The 19,171-nt window shown below is 41.5% G+C and overlaps 3 protein-coding genes across 5 annotated transcripts in view; 2 read left to right on the forward strand and 1 right to left on the reverse strand.

The window, feature by feature from the left end:
• TEP1 (telomerase associated protein 1) overlaps nucleotides 1-154 on the forward strand; it is a gene marked incomplete at its 3' end in the record, with an annotated part of 32,081 nt that extends 31,927 nt beyond the window's left edge. Inside the window, exon 44 of the mRNA XM_080809679.1 lies at nucleotides 140-154. Coding sequence (XP_080665805.1) covers nucleotides 140-154 — 15 coding nt within the window. The remainder of the gene's footprint in view (nucleotides 1-139) is intronic.
• On the forward strand, nucleotides 136-2,238 carry LOC308346842 (telomerase protein component 1-like). Of its 2 annotated transcripts, none has more exons than XM_080809888.1 (4): nucleotides 136-293; nucleotides 399-604; nucleotides 727-831; nucleotides 1,041-2,232. In XM_080809888.1, the coding sequence occupies exons 2-4, from the start codon at nucleotides 431-433 to the stop codon at nucleotides 1,161-1,163; spliced, it is 402 nt and encodes a 133-aa protein (XP_080666014.1). In that variant the 5' UTR covers nucleotides 136-293; nucleotides 399-430; the 3' UTR covers nucleotides 1,164-2,232. The 2 variants fall into 2 exon arrangements, with proteins under 2 accessions (XP_080666014.1, XP_080666015.1); XM_080809889.1 differs by having other exon boundaries at nucleotides 188-293; nucleotides 451-604; nucleotides 1,041-2,238.
• A 3,280-nt stretch (nucleotides 2,239-5,518) lies between these two features.
• Nucleotides 5,519-14,694, reverse strand: PARP2 (poly(ADP-ribose) polymerase 2). 2 transcript variants are annotated; one of them, XM_080809809.1, is made up of 16 exons: nucleotides 14,577-14,694; nucleotides 13,418-13,570; nucleotides 13,041-13,111; nucleotides 12,391-12,441; nucleotides 12,076-12,172; nucleotides 11,589-11,664; nucleotides 10,817-10,919; nucleotides 9,919-10,078; nucleotides 9,279-9,417; nucleotides 7,723-7,786; nucleotides 7,511-7,645; nucleotides 7,022-7,149; nucleotides 6,773-6,872; nucleotides 6,272-6,370; nucleotides 5,904-6,028; nucleotides 5,519-5,783 (listed from the first exon to the last, which is right to left on the reverse strand). In XM_080809809.1, exons 1-16 carry the CDS (start codon nucleotides 14,617-14,619, stop codon nucleotides 5,624-5,626), a joined length of 1,704 nt encoding a protein of 567 aa, XP_080665935.1. In that variant the 5' UTR covers nucleotides 14,620-14,694; the 3' UTR covers nucleotides 5,519-5,623. The 2 variants fall into 2 exon arrangements, with proteins under 2 accessions (XP_080665935.1, XP_080665936.1); XM_080809810.1 differs by lacking the exon at nucleotides 13,041-13,111 and having other exon boundaries at nucleotides 14,577-14,674.
• Between the last annotated feature and the right edge of the window lie 4,477 nt (nucleotides 14,695-19,171).

The raw sequence follows: 19,171 nt of genomic DNA on the forward strand, positions 1-19,171 counted from the left end.
GAGCCTGCTTCTCTCTCTGCCTCTGCCTGCCACTCTGCCTGCTTGTGCTCTCTCTCTGACAAATAAGTAAATAAAATCTTAAAAAAAAAAAAAAATCCTGACCAGCCCAGAGCCTAAAACAGTTGCTTTGGCTGTATAGGGTCAAGTGCTGTGAGTAGGCTGAACAAAATGAACCATCCTTTCACAGAGGCAAAAGGAGTCAGGAGAGTTTCAGGAGAGCCTCGAGTTTGAGCCGAACCTGGAGAATCCTACTGGGACCTACGTGTTGGTAACCCAAGCCAAACCGGAATCTGGTGAGTGGGATGGGAGAACCCACAGGGTCTGGAGATGCCTTGTACTTGACGGTGGGTCCTATGAAGCCAGAAACCTAGCTCTAACCTCTGTCCTTGAAATGGCAGAGTCCTCATTTTTGTGTGCCAGCTCTGATGGGATGCTGTGGAAACTCGCCAGGTGTACCCCTGAAGGAGAATGGGAGACAAGCAACCTCTGGCAGAAAACAGAGATGCCTGAAACCCCAACTCCAGAGACAGCCCCATCTGTGCAAGACAGCAGCACAGATAGCTGGTCCCCACCCCCACAGCTGAGGACTCAGCAGCGTAAAAAGGTGAGTTAGAGGCATGGGTCACAAATAGAGGGGAGGAGGCTCTCCGTCTGACAGGTGGATGCTTCCTCGACAAAGGAAGGCCCACTGAAAGCTCACCACATCGCTTCTCCTTCCCCTCCAAGATTCACTCAGGCTCTGTCACAGCCCTCCATGTGCTGCCTGGGTTGCTGGTGACAGCTTCAAAGGACAGAGATGTTAAGCTGTGGGAGAGACCCAGTATGCAGCTGGTAAGTGTGTACGTGTGCAAGGACGTCACAGAGGGCAAACTTGGGAAAAGAATGTACAAAAGATCAAAATTCTGTTTTATTCTATCCTTGCTATCATGTGCAACTAACCTATTTCTAAATAAAATGCATTAATGTGAGAGAAAAATGAGTTAGTAAGGAGGCCCTAGGCTTGTAGCCTTCACCTCCCCATCTTTTGTTCCCCATTGTAGTTGGGTCTGTTCCAGTGTGAAGCAGCTGTCAGCTGCCTGGAACCTTGGCTGGGCCCCGACTCTACCCTGCAGCTTGCAGTGGGAGACACACTGGGCAACGTGTACTTTCTGTCCTGGGAGTAAAGATGCCTCACCCACTTGTGCTTGAGATGCAAAGCCAGAAGACACCAGTGGCTCCTTTCTTGATTCAATTTTTTAAAATAAAGTGTCAGAAAATCTCCAATGCAGTCTGCCTGTGTTCTGATGTGGATGTGGATCAGAAGAATATGGATGTCCTCATGTTTCTTTTCTGATTTAACATCAGTCCTTACTAGAACTGCAAGAAAGGGAACCAGCTCTTTCATAGATATTCTTTGAAACCAGGCTTTAGAAGTCTTGTGTCATTTGCGGGTCCAAGGGTCCTGAGATGCCATTCCTGGCAGGGGGAGGAATGAGTGATGTTGGCCGGCACTTAGTTTGAACAGAGTGCTGAAGACGTCTCACTTAGTCAAGAAAGAATAAGAGAAGGAGGAGTGAGTTGAAAGTGCCCCCCAGTCAGGGCGTTTAGAGAGAACATTAAGTTCCTGCCATAGAAGCAGCCTCTTCTGTGCGGAACAGACTGCCCAGATGAGAGGTGAGAAGCTGGGGCGCTGAGTGAACGGGACTGCTGCTGCTGCAGCCACTTGACTTGTGCTTGTTTGTCGGTAATACTAATTTGCATTCTTGGAAGAAACCCCAAAAGTGTAGCTCTCAAATTGAAGTTCATGAAGATTAAAACAAATGGAGAGATGGAACAATCCCACCCATGGACTCACCATGGACTGTGATCCTTGTAAGTTCTAGAACCTTGTTTTCCTATAGTTTTATCTTATGGGAGAGGAAGTTCCCTGAGACTCTTTCTAAGAGTTAGGGAAAAGTTCAGGGTCTTCTGTGTCCAAAAGCTCAAGGACTCGTATATGATAAGCCAGGCTTACAAAATTTTGTTCTAAGTTGGTAGGGTTTTCTCAGAGAACTACCACTGCACTCTGATTAGAAATGAGTTTTGACGGGTGCCTGGGTGGCTCAGTTGGTTAAGCGACTGCCTTTAGCTCAGGTCATGATCCCGGAGTTCCTGGGATCAAGCCGCATATTGAGCTCCCAGCTCCATGGGGAGTCCTCTTCTCCCTCTGACCTCCCCTCTCATGCTCTCTCACTCTCTCAAATAAATAAGTAAAATCTTAAAAAAAAAAAAAAAGAAATGAATTTTGAGGAACTGGAGAGTTGAGGGGTACTGAGTCTTGTTCTCACTTTGCCCTGATTCCAGGTTTTCGTGGACAGATCATCTGAGAGACTTTTCCCTTATTTCCACCAGTGCCCCATGCATGGTCTCCCTCAGCTGGAGGATAAAGATACAGGAAATTCCATCAACTGATGTTTTAATCATAGGTCATGCTTCTATCTTCTCTGATGTGTCTCATGCAAGGGCTCTAAAAGTACCTTCTGGACCACCTCCTCCACACACCTTGTGACCAGAATCCAAATTAAGGTTATTTGAAATTTATGATTTATAATACTACCCAGAAATGCTACAGAGAACCATGGCACAGCATCATCCTAAAAGTTGCTGGTTTGTCTTTTGCTTTTTGCTCTCCTGAGAGCATGGGCCAAGGACAGGAGGAAGCCCTAGACGTCTGTCTTCCATGCTCTAAAAATTCTACAAAAGCACCCCATGTAAGGCTGGAGGATGGGGATGGAGAAAGTTAAGAAAAGGCCAACTTGACCTTTGCTCAATAGACTCAGCCTTGTTGGCCAGGCCCTCCTGAAGGTTTTTTTGTCTTTCTTACCTTTTAGGTGTACAGCAAGGTCATAGTATAATTGCTGTGAGTGACAATAAGAGACTCTAGGTAACAGTAAACATGTGCCCGAGAGAGTTGAAGGGAAAATTAATTTAGGTAGTTTATTTTATTTTTAAGATCTTATTTATTTATTTATTTGATACAGAGAGAGAGACAGCAAGAGAGGGAACACAAGCAGGGGGAGTGAGGGAGGGAGAAGCAGGCTTCCCTCTGAGCAGGGAGCCCAATACGAAGCTCAGTCCCAGGACCCTGGGATCATGACCTGAGCTGAGGCCAGCCGCTTAACGACTGAGCCACCCAGGTGCCCCTAATATAGATAGTTTAAACATTTTGAGTTCTTTTTTTGTTGTTGTTTTTAAAGAATTGATTGTATTTATTTGACAGAGACATAAGAGTCAGAGAGCACAGTTCTGGGGGAGTGGGGAGATGGCAGAGGGAGAGGGAGAAGCAGGCTCTTTGCTGAGCAGGGAGCCCCACATGGGGCTTAATCCCAGGACCCTGGGATCATGACCTGAGCCAAAGGCAGATGCTCAACTGACTGAACCACCCAGGTGTCCCAATTTTGATCACTTTATTTTTCTTTTACTGTTATTTTTCTATTCTCTGTTAGAAGCAAGTCACTAAACCCAGCCCCCACTTAAAAGGAGAGAGACTAAACCTCCTGGAGGGAGAATTGCTAAAGAATTTATGCTCCTATGTTAAAATCACCATAGTAATCAGTAAATCTTGAGGTAGGTTTTTTGAGACTCTGAAAGTTACCCTGTCCCACTAATTTTAGCATCCATCCATTGATCCTTACTATAGCAATTATTATTGTGATTTTCTTTTTCTTTTTTTTTAGAGAGAGAGAAAATGGGGGGGGGTGTTGCGGGAGGGTGCAGGGGGGCGATGGCAGAGGGAGAAGGAGAGAGAAAATTCCAAGTAGGCTTCTGAGCTGAAATCAAGAGTCGGATGCTCAACTGACTGAGCCACTCAGCACCCCATTACTGTGGTTTTCTAATGATTTTCTCTTTCCCTTGAGCCTTCTACATTAATTGAAATCCTTCAGAAAGGATTATTTATCCTTTCTTCCCCATTTCCAGAATGTATGGAGTCATTCATCTATTTCAATCTTTCTGTGGGTTTTTCATAGATGTCCTTTATCAGGTTGAAGAAGTTCCCTTCCATTCTTTGCTCAATGTTTATCATGAAAGGGTGCTAGATTCTGCCAAATGCCTTTTCTGCATCTAATAAGATAGTCATATGACTTTTGTCCAAAAATGATTTTCATATATTGAGCCAACCTCACATTCCTTTAATAAATCTCACTTTGTCATGGCATAGAATTCTTTTTACTTTACTGGTTTAGGCTTGGTAGCATTTTATTGCACATCTGTATGCTATTTATTTATTTATTTATTTGACAGAGATCCAAGTAGGCAGAGAGGCAGGCAGAGAGAGAGGAAGCAGGTTCCCCCCTGAGCAGAGAGCCAGATGCGGGGCTCCATCCCAGAACCTCCCAGAACCTTCCAGAACCCCAGGACCATGACTTGAGCCAAAGGCCGAGGCTTTAACCCACTGAGCCACCCATGCGCCCCACACATCTGTATTCTTAAAGGACTCTTTCCTGGTGGTATCCTTACCTCATTTTGGTTTCATATTGCCTCATGGAATGAGGTGGGAAGTATTCTCTTCTACTTTTTGGAGAATTGTGTAGTCTAGTTTTAACAGCAGCACAGTATTTCAGTGAGTGAACATGTTTAACTAGTTCCTTATCTAGGGATCTTTTGCATATGACAATGCTACACTGACTTCATCTATACAAACAAGTACGTCTGTAATTTTTAGGTCAAAGGGTATGTATATTTTAAATTTAGATAGATATTGGTAATCTGGTCTCTAAAAAGTTACAGGCTACTGTTTTCATTTAAATAACCTTCACTGTTACCTCAGTAAGTATGTGTTATGTGTGTGTAAGTGTGTGCATGTATCTATGTACGTATATTTGTGTTGCACGTGTTTATGAATAATCAGGAAGTCTTTGGATCTGACATGGACTTTGGTACTTCTTAGGTGGAGCAGGCAGCTCAAAACTCATTCTAATTCCTCTCCTTTCCTCCCTGAGATGTATTTAGACTTAAGTGACAAGTCCTCTTAAGTGCTTGCAGATTTTTGGACATCTGCTGAGTCCTAGGGTAAGTGGTGGGAGACCTGGTCTGCAGTTGTTTCAACCCTTTTTTTTTTAAAGACTTTTTTACTTATTTGAGAGAGAGACAGTGAGAGAGAACATGAGAAGGGAGAAGGTTAGAGGGAGAAGCAGACGCCCTGTGGAGCAAGGAGCCGAATGTGGGACTCGATCCCAGGAGATCGGGGATCATGACCTGAGCAAAAGACGGTTGCTGAACCAACTGGGCCACCCAGGTGCCCAGTCTCTACCCTTCCTATAATAATACCCAACAAACTCCATGTTGCAGAAAAATTTACTTAAAGGGGGAAAAGCATCAGTCACCATTCGCATCCTTCAAAGCACAGAGGATATTCTGCTGTTAGGAACAGGATCCTGAATAACTTGCAGCTAGCTATGGGATACATAGAGCAATGTGTGCTTCCTGTCCTGAAGATGAAGAAGTATGAACATGAGAAGAAAATATGTGATTGGAGAAATAAAGCCCAAAGAAGCCAGTGGTAGATTTGTGCCATTTTTATTACATAAAAGATCAGAAAATTCAAGAGTACAACACTGCCTAGTTTCTTGTTTGAAGATCAGACCTTATCTAGTTCATTTAATATTCACCACAGCTGCAGGAAATTAAACCGAACCTTTAGCAGGTATCGCATACGGACCTGGTTGGGGTTATAGACAATAAATTCATTGTAGTTGAGGGTATAACCCTCTGGATTCAGAACTCCTGTGTCACTTGCCGGTCCTAAGGGTACCATACTCCCATTCCTGCCAAATGAAAAAAAGCGTGTCAATATCTGCCTCTGAGTCAGAAGTTGGAATATAGAAAGTAGAGAGTCTTATCTGGCCAAAAGAAGTCTTCTGGCTTTATAGGCTCTGAGTACTCACAGGGTGATGAAGGAGGCAGGACTGGGAGCCATCTTGCCTAGTCCCTTGGTGCTATGTTTGCCCTGAAGTAATCTTTCTGCCTCAGGATTGGCCTCTAATAGCTCATTACACTGACCTAAAGCAACCTGCAAAGCAAAAAGATCTTTAAACACCCACATCTTCCTGAGAACTGGATGGCTCTAAGGCCAAACAGAAAATCCCACCAGTACTTTCTTCCCCTCCTCCTGCACAAGAATGGAAATGGAAATTGCCCTTGGTTCCCCTTTCAAGTTCTCCCAGGTGAACTTCTTGGTTCTGGAATCAAACTTTTCTCTCTGGAAAGACAGGAACTAATAATAAACTAGAGATCATAAATATTTTCATCTCACCTCTGATAAAAGCAGCAGTCCGGTATCCTTCACTCGAGAAGCAAAGCAGTAATTGGCACTCTTAGAAGACATGTCGGCGAAGTAGATTCCTTTCCCAAACTGAAATACATAAACAAACCTGAAGGTCAGCTGCTTAATCCATTGTGTTAGCAAGAAGGCCTGTACCGCTGACCCTGTGTTTCATGATCTTAAACACAATATAGACCTTTCTCCATTTCCCCTTGCAATTATTTTCCAGAGAAGCAGGTGTATTCATGAGTCTCTGCTTTCTGAGGGGGTAGAAGGGATATCTTTAGGAATTTAAAGAAAGAGGGACATAGTAAGAAATGTTAGGGTGTGAAAAAAGAAAAAAAAATGTCAGGGTTATCAGTGAGCTAGTTTACTTCTCGGGAAGGGTACTATGGAATCCTAATCTAGAAAAAAAAAGTGGGGGGGAGAAAAAAAGACTAAGAAAATTATTGTATCCTTTACCCTTGTGCCTCCTTCCAGGATTCTACTCACCATGTAACCTGTGATGGGAGCCTCTGGTGGGGCAATTCGAAGCCCATGGCTCAGGATTCCCACCCAGTTACTAAGCCTGGAGCCATGCCATAGCAGCATCCTAGGGAACAGTCATTATTTATTGTACTGTTGCTCTCCAGCAGAGACAGGCCATAGCATAAAAAAGCCATTTTCTCCCATTTTCCAGAAGTTCCATAACTGCACTTCTGGCAAGGGAATGTCTTCCCAAACCCAAAGCTAATCTGAGACCTGTTATGAAGGTCCTCTCTGAAGGCTTCTTTCTCACCCTCCTTCTCCACTTCAAAGACATCCAGTAAAGTCATGGTATAGTCCCTGTGTGTGGGAGCATGAGTAGACTGCAGGTACTGGGAAATCACCTGTGAGAAGAAATGAAAGAAATGGCTGGTGTGGACTCTACAAGAGACCAGACTGAACTGAAGAACCTCAGGGCTTCTGGTAAAAATCAGAGACCTTCTGCTCCCTAGTGGCCTCACAAGACACTGAGAAAGAGCTCTACCTTCCTCAATTCCTGGTAAACTGAAATTCTGCTCTATACAAAAGTTTGCTCTTGGGCAACCCTCTTGGGTCTCCTCCTTTGGGAGCTTTGTATTATCACTCAATAAACCTTGCTTGCTGCTCACAAAAAAAAAAAAAAGTTCTTAACCAGAGTAGTCACAGAACAGTGGGGTAAGGAGCATGGGTCTTACAGGTAGGAAAATAAATGATCATTTTTCTTACTTTGAACTCATAACTTTCATGGTCTAGAGGGTGCAAGGCACAATGTAGTTTTCTATAGTGTTGGTCCAATGGGTGTTCTGGGCTTTGCAGCTCTGTCTTCACCAGCTTAATGGCAATTTCAATGTCTCCCAAAGCCTGACAAGATGAGATATAGGATCAATGTGTAGGCACTTGGAACCAGAGAGTAATACTTCCCAATCCACAAGTCTCACCTCTAGTAATTGTACTTTGTCTGACAGTTCTTTCTCTGTCCGGATTAAGGGAGGGGTACGGAGTCTAAGGACAGAGATATAATCCATAATCAGTACTCTGATGGGTAGCCAAAGGCATATGACTAAAAGTAACAGACTAAAACCAAACACACTGTATAGATTTTGACATCTGGGATTAGAAATGAAATTCTTTTTTTATGGGTTCCCTTAATATATTTCAGATGTACAGCTTTGTAATTTGAAAGTCATCACTGCAAGTTCAGTCACTATCCCTCACCTTACAGTGGCCCCGTTCACCCATTTCACCCACCCCCAACCCCTTTCCTCTGTCTGTTCTCTGTATCTATGAATTTTTGCTTTGTTTTTTTTTTTTTTTAGAAGCTACACGAATGAAGTCGTATGGTATTTGTTTTTCTCTGTTGGCTTATTTTGCTTAGCATAATACCATCAAGATCCATCCAACCATGTTGTGCAAATGGCAAGATTTCACTCTTTTTTATAACTGAGTAGTATTCCATTGCATATATATACCACTTCTTCTTTATCCATTCATCTGTAATGAACACACAGGTTGTTTCCATATCTTGGCTATTGTAAATGATGCTGCAATGAACACAGGGATGCATATCTTTTTGAATTCGTGTCTTCATCTTTTTCAGATAAATATCCAGAAGTGGAATGGTTGGGTCATATGGTAGTTCTACTCTTAATTCTTTGAAGAATCTCCATACTGTTTCCTATAGTGGCTGTGCTAATTTACAGTTCTACCAGTAGTAAACAAGAGTTCCTTTTCCTCCACATCCTCTCTAATCCTTGTTATTTCTTGTTATCGATAATACCCAAATCTTATTTTTTTCTTTAAGATTTTTATTTATTTATTTGACAGAGAGATCACAAGTAGGCAGAGAGGCAGGCAGAGAGAGAGGAAGGGAAGCAGGCTCCCCACTGAGCAGAGAGCCCGATGTGGGGCTGGATCCCAGGACCCTGGGATCATGACCCGAGCTGAAGGCAGAGGCTTTAACCCACTGAGCCACCCAGGCGCCCCCCAAATCTTATTTTTTAAATAAGATATATCGACATCAAAAAGTAACAGCTTGGATATAGTCCTGTCTAGAAACAGAAGTAGACCTGTTGACCACTCAGGGTTATTTTTAGGTCATAGAGTGCTATAAAGCAAGAAAAGAATAAAAACAGAAAAAGCACCAGAACATAGAATCAACAAAGATAAAATGTATTTTATATACCTACTGTCATTTGAATAGGGAATAGGGAGTTTCACACCTGAAGCTATTTTACTTGTTGGATATCTAGGCCTATTTTTCTTGGTAACTTCTACTCGGTCAGAAAATATGGTTATAATCAGGCCAGGAGATGGCATCCCAAACTTGTAAGTGGACTACACAGGCTATCTATAAATCATTTTGGCTCTGTATCTATCTAAGATGATCATTTCATTAGAAATGATCATTCATTAAAAAGATGATAGTTACTGTTGAGTGATGTAGATGGATATAGTTAGGTAGAAGACCAAAGAGAAGTAACAGCACAGGCCTTACCCAAAGTCATGTGGGATCCTGGTGTAGAATTCATTGCAAGCTTCCATGAGAGCTCGTCCATGCTGACCAGCCCGAATACAGTCCTCAATCTTCTTTAGAGACTGGTAGCCTGCCTTGATTTGTGCCACTGTCAGCTTCCCTGCAGGCCCATCCAGAGATCATCAGAACTCACAACTAGGGTCCTATCCTGAAAACAGTATTCATGTGCCTAATCGACAAAGACTCCCACTTTTCAGCTCTCAAAACAGCTTCTCCTCCCCCACACTACCTCTCACCCCAGATCTCCTTTCTTTCATTCACAGTATCAACAAGCTTTAAATCATGAAGGTGATGAAATATCCTATTAAAGGAACTAGGAAATACAAAGAGAGAATGTGGGATAGAATCTGAAGTCCTCGGGGTGCCTGGGTGGCTCAGTGGGTTAAAGCCTCTGCCTTCGGCTCAGGTCATGATCCCAGGGTCCTGGGATCGAGCCCCGCATCGGGCTCTCTGCTTGGCAGGGAGCCTGCTTCCTCCTCTCTCTCTGCCTGCCTCTCTGCCTACTTGTGATCTCTGTCTGTCAAATAAATAAATAAAAAATCTTTAAAAAAAAAAAAGAATCTGAAGTCCTTAAAAAAAAAAAAAAAATCTGAATTCCTACCCAGTGGGGCTTTCTTGGTGTCGTATTTCATTTCTACCATCATCTCTTCCATGGCCTGGACATTACAGATCAACTCTATCAGCTCCTGCACACGAAGATCTAGCTGTGATACTGGTTTCAAAGGGGATTTAAGAGAATCCCCCTTTGATTCTTCTTCACTCTACAATGGAAAAAAAGAGAATTACAAAATCTGGAAGGATCTATTTTTAAGGTCCCTGTAAGGGCTGGCTCTACAGTATCCCTGGCGGGTGAACACCAGTCAGCTTCTGCTTGAACACAGGCTCATCCCATTATTAACCTGGTTAGAGTACTTGATGTGATTCCACCTTCTACTCTTCCCTATACCTCCCACAGTTAAACTCCCAGAACAAGTCTAAAAGGCTCTCCTAGTGGGTTGTTATGTTTAAGTATGTTATGACAGCCATTAGGTCTCAGATCTTCTCATCTTAAAAAGACTAAGATTTTTACATTTCTCAGATACTATGACAGTTTTCAGCATCCTGGTTCCAACTCAACTTGTTGAAATTAATTTTTTAAATGTGGTGTATAACCAGAGTGAAGACAACTTTAAATGCCATTTCATGGTGTGACTATATATTACTCCTCTCTTGATCCATACATTAAACTTCTGGAAACAGGACCAAAGATTTTAAAAGAACTGTATTAAATAACAGAGACTAGAGAGCATCTTCTATCTTTAATCTACAGTCCTTTCAGGATTACAAAGATCCGTGAAAGTTACCCCTGAGGGAACTGTTTCCTTTGCTTAGGTGGGAAATAGCAAGACTCAGGATGCCCCAATCTGTTCTAGTCTGGGTCCTGATCTAAGCCATTTTGCTAGACTTCACCTTGGTTCAGAGGAAGCAGTTTTCTCCCCAAATGTACAGCCAGAGTTTACCTGAGTATTGGTGGTATAGTCCATTTCTAGCATATCATATTTTCCAGGCACCTTCTCAAACTTCTCACGGTCCTCCCAATTGTTTTTTGTTTTGTCAAGGAATCTGTGGGATCCACAATGGTGAGAAAAATCTTACAAAAAACCTTACAAGTAAGAAAACTCTTACTACTAGAAATGGGCTTATAATTGTTTCCTTAGAACATCTCCAAACTATTTCTTTTTTTTCCCCCCAACTATTTCTTACAACTCTTATATCTGACTTCCCCAAAATCCTGGATTCTAAATTAGGACCCTAAATGAAAAAAAGAAAAAAGGGCTCTAGAGTCAATGGGAATAAAAAATGGGAAAAAAGGATTCTTGAGTTTCCCAAAGGCCCCAAAATACCACAAAAGCCTTTGAGATTTTAGACAAAAGATCCTTTTCTAATCTCTTTCTCTGAAAGATTCCCAGAGACCAGAAAGCTCTGTCTCCATATCATAGTGAAAGAATTTTTAAAGTTCTAACTGAATATTCGCATCCCACCCACTTTTCCCAAATTTCCTTAATTGTTGGTCATATGCTAAATATATTAGATTCTTCTGTTTTTAGTTAATTTCAAGGTTTCAGGTGATGTCATCACTAACTAAGGATGCAGTTTGGTATTCTAGTCACAAAATGTCACAGTGGAAACACATTAACATTGAGGCCAAATCACACTTCTTATAAAATTCTTAAAGAAGATACATGGAAGAAAAAGAATGGTATTTTTTGATACTCATTTCTTAGAACTCACTTCTTCTGAAAGATTTCCTTGGCTTTGTTGAGGTCCCCTGAGCAAGCCACCAAGCTGTGCTGCCCCATTTTCCCAACTGCAAAGTAAATTCCACACATAAGATGGTTTCCTGCCTCCCAATCCAAGAAGAATTTTCTCAAAGTCTCCCCACTTAAGCATCTGACAAATAGGCAGGAAGGGGAGAGGGAAAGGTGAATGGGCCCAGCGGACTGATCCTGTTGGTATTAGTTACCTGCTAACTGCCACAGTCCCTAAGCAGCATTAGCAGACCAACTGCAGGACACTTCCCAGCCTCAACAGGCTGCTCTTAGTTTTTCCAATGGGAACTTGTTAATGAAGGTGCTTGCTATTTCCCTTTTGCAAGCCCCTCCTAGGTTATAAAGCCTCCTTTCCACCAATTTAAACCCAGAGGATCTTCTGGTTACTCACTAAGCTGTCTCTGGCTTTCTGAATGACAAATGAGAAAACCCATAATAAGAGTCATTACCTCGGCCCCATCTCATCCAAACGCTGAAGTGCTTCTGGGCATCATCTTCTAACAGCTGAATCAAATAGTACTTGTTGTTGTTGAACTGAAGATTGGTCTATGATAAGAGAAACATGAACATCAGACAGGTTTACAAATGGAAGCCACATAAACTGATGTTTTCCTTGGTCACAGGTACTAGTAACTGCTGTAAGGAAAAAGCTACTATAAGGCTAGTATCAGGGACTTAAGAATTAAAGATCTGGGCATTGGGACATGCTCATCTGTAATTACCAAGAAAAAAATTCCCATACATAGAAGAGCTCCTCCCCTTACCTGATTTAGCATGACATCATAGACATCATTCCCTTCACAGTACACATGGGCCTAGAGAAGGAAAACATTGACATTAGTGTAGTCTCAGTCCTCATGAGAGCCTTAGTAATGCTCTAAATTTTCTTCTGTCTCAAGGTGTCATTCTCCAGCACCACCAATATCTACCTTCCAGGGAAAGAACTGCAAAAGCATGTTCTTTTACACATAACCTATTATTCCTATAATGAAAACATGTTGGCTTTTTTTTGTAATTACAGAAAAACAAATGATTCTAACAGTTAAAGGAAACTTGCTCCAGAGGAAGCCTTTCTTCTGTATTCTTTAAATCCTTTTCACATTTGTAACTTATGCCGTACCATAGCACAGTTTCTCATGAGAACAAAGATGGTTCTTCCTTGGTAATGGTATAATTTGCTACCTGAGAAAGAGAATGAGGTGCGGAAAGCTGATGACAACCTCAGAAGTTAAAAAATACCCTGATTATTAACTCCAAACTCCAGCACCCCCATCTCTTAATCTTTGAGAAAATTAATCCCTAGTAGCGTTTTGGAGGATTCCTAAAATGAATACTAGTAGTGTTCCAGACAGGAATCCCAGTAGCAAAAGAACAACTGCTCTCTGAGAAATTGATGGGCAAAGGAATCTCTCACCTTTCCCACCTTGGCTGTGCACTCAGGATCCACGGGTGCTTTGCCCTTTAACAGCAAGGTCTTCACAGACTCTGAGGAAGGAGATACGTACTACAGCTACTTGTATGGGAATCAAAAATAGCTATCATGTCATAATGAACTTTGCCCTTCCTAAGCAATCCTGATCTGTCCAGGTCTCAATCTGTCTAAATTACATGAAACTGAAGATTCCAAGAAAGGAGATCCGTATTGTGGTATGCCCAAAGGATAGAAAATTAATCATATCTTTAAGAAAGGAAGAAGTAAGAGTTGAAAGAACAAGGCATCCCTTGTCCTCACCCCTCCCATAGACAATCCTGCTAGTCCATGTCCTTTCTGGCCTACCACTTGAAGCTGACCTTGCTTGTCTTCTGTCCTGTCATTATTGGCCTCTCCTCCATTCACAGGCTCCTTTTTCACCCCCTGCCTCTGGCATCTTCGAGTTTTCTTCGCAGGCGGAGGGTCTTCTATAGCTGTGTTGCCATTATGAACTCTTCCAGCTTCATCTAATGCTACAGAGGCCATGTGCATAAAGAATAGGCAAAGAACCAAAAGAAAGAATGAGTACCCACTGAACACAATCCTATTTTGAAAAAAAAATCATCTTTTTAAAGAAATGGTTTAAGATGGTTTTGTAAATTTACAAAGAAATAGTAACTGCCATACCGCTGTTCTTGGCAAAAGTCTGAGAAATCACGTCCTAAATTGCTATTCTTGCCAAATTAAAATAAAATAAATAAAATAAGATAAAATAAGATGGAGCCCCAGGGCTCTTGTGAGCTCATAGCCTGAGGCATGAGTGTCATATAGACTGCTTATCTCTGTTTACTTGTGCCCCTAAACTTTCCCAATACCTACCTTCAAACTACCTACGGTGGTATGAGATAATGGTTAACAGAGTGCTCTGGAATCTGTCTCTAGTTTAGAGCCTAGCCGGGTCTCTTCCAGCTGTGGAAACTTGTAGAACTTACTTCATCTCTTTGTACCTCAGTTGCCCCGACTGTAAAATCCAGAGGAGGACTACAATAGCACCTAATTTGTAGGATGGACCTACACATTTGTAGGATGGATACATTGAAGAACATAGCACAGAGAGAGTGTAATACTCCTCAATTCTAAGACCTGAATTTTACTATCTTTGAAACTGGGCTGCATCTTACAATGGATGACATATAAACAATGAATCACGTTTTAACTGGAAGCATTTTTTTTTTCCTTTCTCAGTGATAGATAAAATAATGATGCATCTTAAAATAAATTTTTTTTAATTGGATGACATTAAGTATTTAAAATAGTGCTGGCACTGTGTTAGTTACTACGGGTCCACAGGCTTTTATACACAATTCTGTAATCCAAAAAGCTCTGAAAACTGAAGTTTAAAAAGTTCAGCACCTAAACTAGCTTGATAGCCAAGGACGGGTCAGGGGGCGACGGAAGGGGTGGGGCTAGAGCAGAGGGCCCCGTTCCTCTTCAGACTCCCCGCCCCCCAGTATTCGCCCCCTACAATGTGCACCGAACCTCCGGCCCCGTTGCTGCGCGTCCCCCGCCGTCTGGCAGCCATGGAGCCTGGACGTTCCTGTCAGCAAACCCGCCCCGGGAAATGCCCGCCTGGAGTCACAGGGCGGGAACACAGCGCGCGTGCGTGCGTCCTGAAAAGATGCGTACAAGGGACAGGGGCGGTACTCCCTGCGATATTTGCATGTTGCTACGCGTTGTGGGAAGTCACCATAACTGTTAAATGCCTTTAGGCGCGGGAGCCTTATAAATGCTCTCTGGGGCCACCCTTTCCCATAGGGCGGAGGGAAGCTCATCGGTGGGGCCACGAGCTGAGTGCCTTGTGTCACTCTACCCCATGTCCCCTGGGAAGGTCTGAGACTAGGGCCATAAAGCGGCCCTAACAGGGTCCTCCCTGATTTCGGGGAGGTGAGTTCCCAGAGAACGGGGCTCCGCGCGAGGGCAGACTGGGCAGGAGATGCCATGGACCCCACCCCTCGGGGAGGGGCCTGGCGGATGCCTCCCTAGCCGGAGCTTGGAACAGACTCACGGCCAGCAAAGTGAGTTCAATGGCTGAGGTGAGGTACCCTGCTGGGGGGGGCCTCATAACCCAATTCAGACTACTCTCCCCTGCCTCATTTTGAAAAAGGAGAGGATGAGGAAGGATCAGGAATGGGGTCAAGCACTGAACCAGCTTAAGCTGTCTACTACCCGAGACCCGCTGAGGGTCTCCATTTGGACCTTGAGGTAAGGAAGGGGATTTCTTAAGACAAGAGTCACTGATTATAGGATAAAAGATTGATACACTTGATTTCCTGAAATTAAAGAGTTTTGTTCTTCAAAATATAGAAACCAAAATTCTTATTTGTATGTGGTTTGGTTGTGAATAAGAAACTACAAAATAAAATTTTTAACTCATTACAGAAGTTTAATGAGGCTGATAGAAAATAACATGTAAGAATAAATTGCATCTTTATAAGAGCTTCAAACAAATAGAAATAGAATTTTTAAGAAGTAATAACATTTACTATAATATCAAAGTCTATCAGATACTTGGATATAAATCTGACAAAATATAGGTGCTCAGCAAATGTTTGCTGGATTGAATTGGTTAATTTCTTTCTTTGGTAAGTCAACATTTGTTGCTTCTAATTTAATGATGACACAAGCTAGACTGGTCTAAAAGACGTTAATTTGGGGATAGGAAAATGTGACAAAAATGGAACATTTGTTAAAAATACTTATCAGAGCTTTGGGTACTAGACAGAGTTAAGTGCTTTAACATGTATAATGTCATTTAATCTTCATGTTGATAATATCTAGAATTTATTTGCTGATTATTATGCTATGAGCTTTACAAACATGATTTAATTCTCACAACAACACCATAGGATAAATATTATTATTGTCCCCATTTTATGGCTAAGGAAGCTGAGCTTTAGAAAAATTCAAGTAATTTATTCAAGCTCACATAGTATATTAGTTTACTAGGGCTGCCATAACTGTCGTAGACTGGGTGGCTCAAACAACAGAAATTTATTTTCTCAATTCTGGAAGCTGGAAATCCAAGACAAGTGTGTCTACAATGTAGGATTCTTCTTCTTTTTAATTTTTAATTAAAGAAAGATTTATTTATGTATTTACTTACTTGAGAGAGGAGAGAGAGCCAGTGTGAGCAGGGGGAGCCGCAGAGGGAGAAGGAGAAGCAGACTCCTTGCTGAGAGTGGGGCTTCTGGTCCGACATGGGCTCCATTCCAGGACCCTGGGATCATGACCTGAGCTGAAGTCAGACCCTTAACCTGTTGGACCTGGGTAGAACCTGGGTGGTCTTAGAAGAACCTAGGTTTCTTCTAAGGCTTGTCTCCTTGGATTGCAAATGGCTCTCTTCTTACCTGTCTTCCATGAATTGTCTTCCTTCTATGTTTGTCTACGTCCCAGTCTGGTTATAAGGACATGTGATATTGGATGAGGACCTACTCAAATCACCTGCTTTGCCTTGATTACTCCTTTAAAGGCCCTACCTCCAAATACAGTCACATTTTGAACTCCTGAGGGGTTAAAACATAACATTTTTTCTGTTGGGGATACACAATTCAGCCCATGACACACAGTTCAGAAGAGGCAGGACAGGTTTAGGTAATACCAAAATTTGTTTTTATCTACTAAGCTATTATATTCATCAAGTTTCTTGGTAGTAATTATCATCCCACCCATATTCTTTAAAGTTTATTTTTATTTTTTCTTCTCTTTATTTAGTTTATTTTTTTTATGGTGGTCAGAGTGAAAATTACTGAAATATATTTTTGAAGATACAATCTTCTATAGTCAGATACAAAGTAAACATAATTAAAATAGTATTAAAACATATCATCCATAACCAGAAGAAACTGTTTAACAAAGGTATGGCGGATGAGAGTTTTCTTAGGTCTTAAGCAAAGCAAGAAAAGGGGGAAATACCTTTTTGACTATATATTCTTAAAAAAGAAAATGAGGGACACCTTCGTGGCTCAGTTGGTTAAGCCTCTGCCTTTGGGTCAAGTCATGATACCTGGGTCCTAGGATCCTCAGTATTGAGCTCCCTGCTCTGCAGGGAGTTTGCTTCTCCCTTTGCCTCTCCCCTTGCTCCTGCGTTCTCTCTCTCTCTTTCAAATAAATGGGTAAAGTCTGAAAGAGAGAGAGAGAGAGAGAGAGAAAGAAAGAAAGAAAGAAAGAAAACCAAAGATTTCTAGCAAATGCCCAGTAGAAAGCTACAAAGTGTTGAATTCAATGTACTTAACATGTAAAGGGCTATCCCAAAGTCATAAGAGAAACCAAATCTTCTGTACATGACTAGACAAATGATACAAATAAACCTTTTGCAAATTTGATAAGCAAGGACATGGAAAAATTGTTCAGGTTCACATAGTGTAACAATGTGAGGTATGAGTGTTAGTATTCCACAGGATAACTGGCCTACTCACTTCAGTAAGTTTATTCTTATAAGAAAAGAATAATAATAATAACAACAGGGATTGGCACTGTTCTAGATTAAAAGAGACTTATGAGGCATAACAGCCAAGTGTAGTGTGTGGTATTTGGATGCTGTTTTAAACAAGCCAGCAATTAAAAATCCTTTTGGGAGCAGGAGGGTATATGGATATGAACTGAGTATTAGATGGTTTAGGGGATTATTTATTAGATGTGGCAATGGTATGGTACTGTAGTTACGATTTTTTTAAAAGTTCCTTTTAAAAAAGCATGCTATAATATTTAGGGGTGAAATGTCGTGACATCTGCAATTTGCTTAGAAATACTTCAGCCAAAATAATCAAAGGAAGACAGTTGCTAAATCTCAGTAACCAATGTATAGATGTCCATTGTATTCCTTTCTCTAGTTTACTGTGTGCTTAAAATTGCCATAATGCATTGAAGATATATTAAGGAAAAAATGATGAATTAGTCAAAATAAGTGTAACTAAAGAGAAGAGTTAACTGCAAATCCAGACTTCGTATCCTGCTAAGTGAAAATTTGAGATAGTGTTACTGATTATAATGTGATATCCCTAAGATTTATTTACATTTTCTGTCATACCATAATGACGGGAAACATAGACTAATCAAGCTAATGTAAAAGGTACATAATTTCTGGGAAAGTCTATATGTTTCAAAAAGTACGGTGTATGAAAAATGGATTTATGATACCCAAGAATAAATAAGTAGGCCTTTAGAAATATAAAGGGACTCTTCCTAATGACCAGTTTCGGTTTGTATCCCCTTGGACTGAGCAACTAGCTTCAGTGCTCTGATAAGAATCATTTAGTTCGTATATAAAATCTTGCAAAAGTCAAATGGCTGAAACAATCTAGAAATCTATATGATTTTATTTTCTTTATTTGGGTTCTAAGAAGGTGTAGAAGTAGTATCTAAAAAAATGTCTAAATTCCTAGAATATGTAAAATATGTAGGGAGAAATAGCAGGAACAGAAGACAAATGAAGAGGAAGAGAGAGGAGGAATAAAAGAAAGGGGAAAAGAAGGGGTAAAAAAATTTAATAACTGGGGGAGCCTGGGTGGTGCAGTTGCTTAAGCGCTTGACTCTTGGTTTTGGTTCAGGTCGTGATCAGCTTTAGGTTGGTGGGCCTGCTGTGGGGCTCTGCTCTCAGCGTGGAGTCTGCCCCTCCCCACTATGTGCTCTCTCTCTCTAACACTCAATAAATAAATTAATTTAAAAATTGTAATAATCATATTTACAGAATGTAAATGTGTGTTTACTGTTTGGTCTTGTAATCACTATGATATTTTTTGTATGTTTTCCATGTATATCCCAGCAATATTCATATTGCTCTGGCCTCATAAATTTGTTCAACTTTTGGGAAACAAAAGAGTAGCCAACAGAGCCTGACCAATGGGGAAGAAAGAGAAGAGGAGTTAGCATGGGTACTGATGGGATAAGGTGGGAAGGGAAAGGAATTAAAGGTCCAGAGAAGGAAGGAACAAGCTGAAAAGCCTGGTGAAGAAGGATTGTGATTAAGGCAAAGGGATCTACTATTTATCCCAAGGGTCTCAAGGTCAGGGACTGTATGCAAGAAGATGAGGTCTATGGAAAAATGGAAGTGGGGAAGAGAGGAAGAGAAATATTAG

Source organism: Martes martes (genome assembly GCF_963455335.1).
Source record: "Martes martes genome assembly, chromosome: 7".
NCBI lineage: Eukaryota > Metazoa > Chordata > Mammalia > Carnivora > Mustelidae > Martes > Martes martes.

Excerpts from the sequence above, each read along its gene's own strand:
- LOC308346842 (XM_080809888.1), top strand. The coding sequence starts at position 431 with ATGCTGTGGAAACTCGCCAGGTGTACCCCTGAAGGAGAATGGGAGACA. Across the intron at positions 605-726 it reads GGACTCAGCAGCGTAAAAAG|ATTCACTCAGGCTCTGTCAC; the intron begins GTGAGTTAGAGG and ends TTCCCCTCCAAG. Across the intron at positions 832-1,040 it reads AGAGACCCAGTATGCAGCTG|TTGGGTCTGTTCCAGTGTGA; the intron begins GTAAGTGTGTAC and ends TCCCCATTGTAG.
- PARP2 (XM_080809809.1), bottom strand. The coding sequence starts at position 14,619 with ATGGCTGCCAGACGGCGGGGGACGCGCAGCAACGGGGCCGGAG. Across the intron at positions 12,442-13,040 it reads GCACAGCCAAGGTGGGAAAG|GCCCATGTGTACTGTGAAGG; the intron begins GTGAGAGATTCC and ends TTCCTTCTCTAG. Across the intron at positions 7,787-9,278 it reads AGGATCCCACATGACTTTGG|ACTCCGTACCCCTCCCTTAA; the intron begins GTAAGGCCTGTG and ends CTCTGTCCTTAG.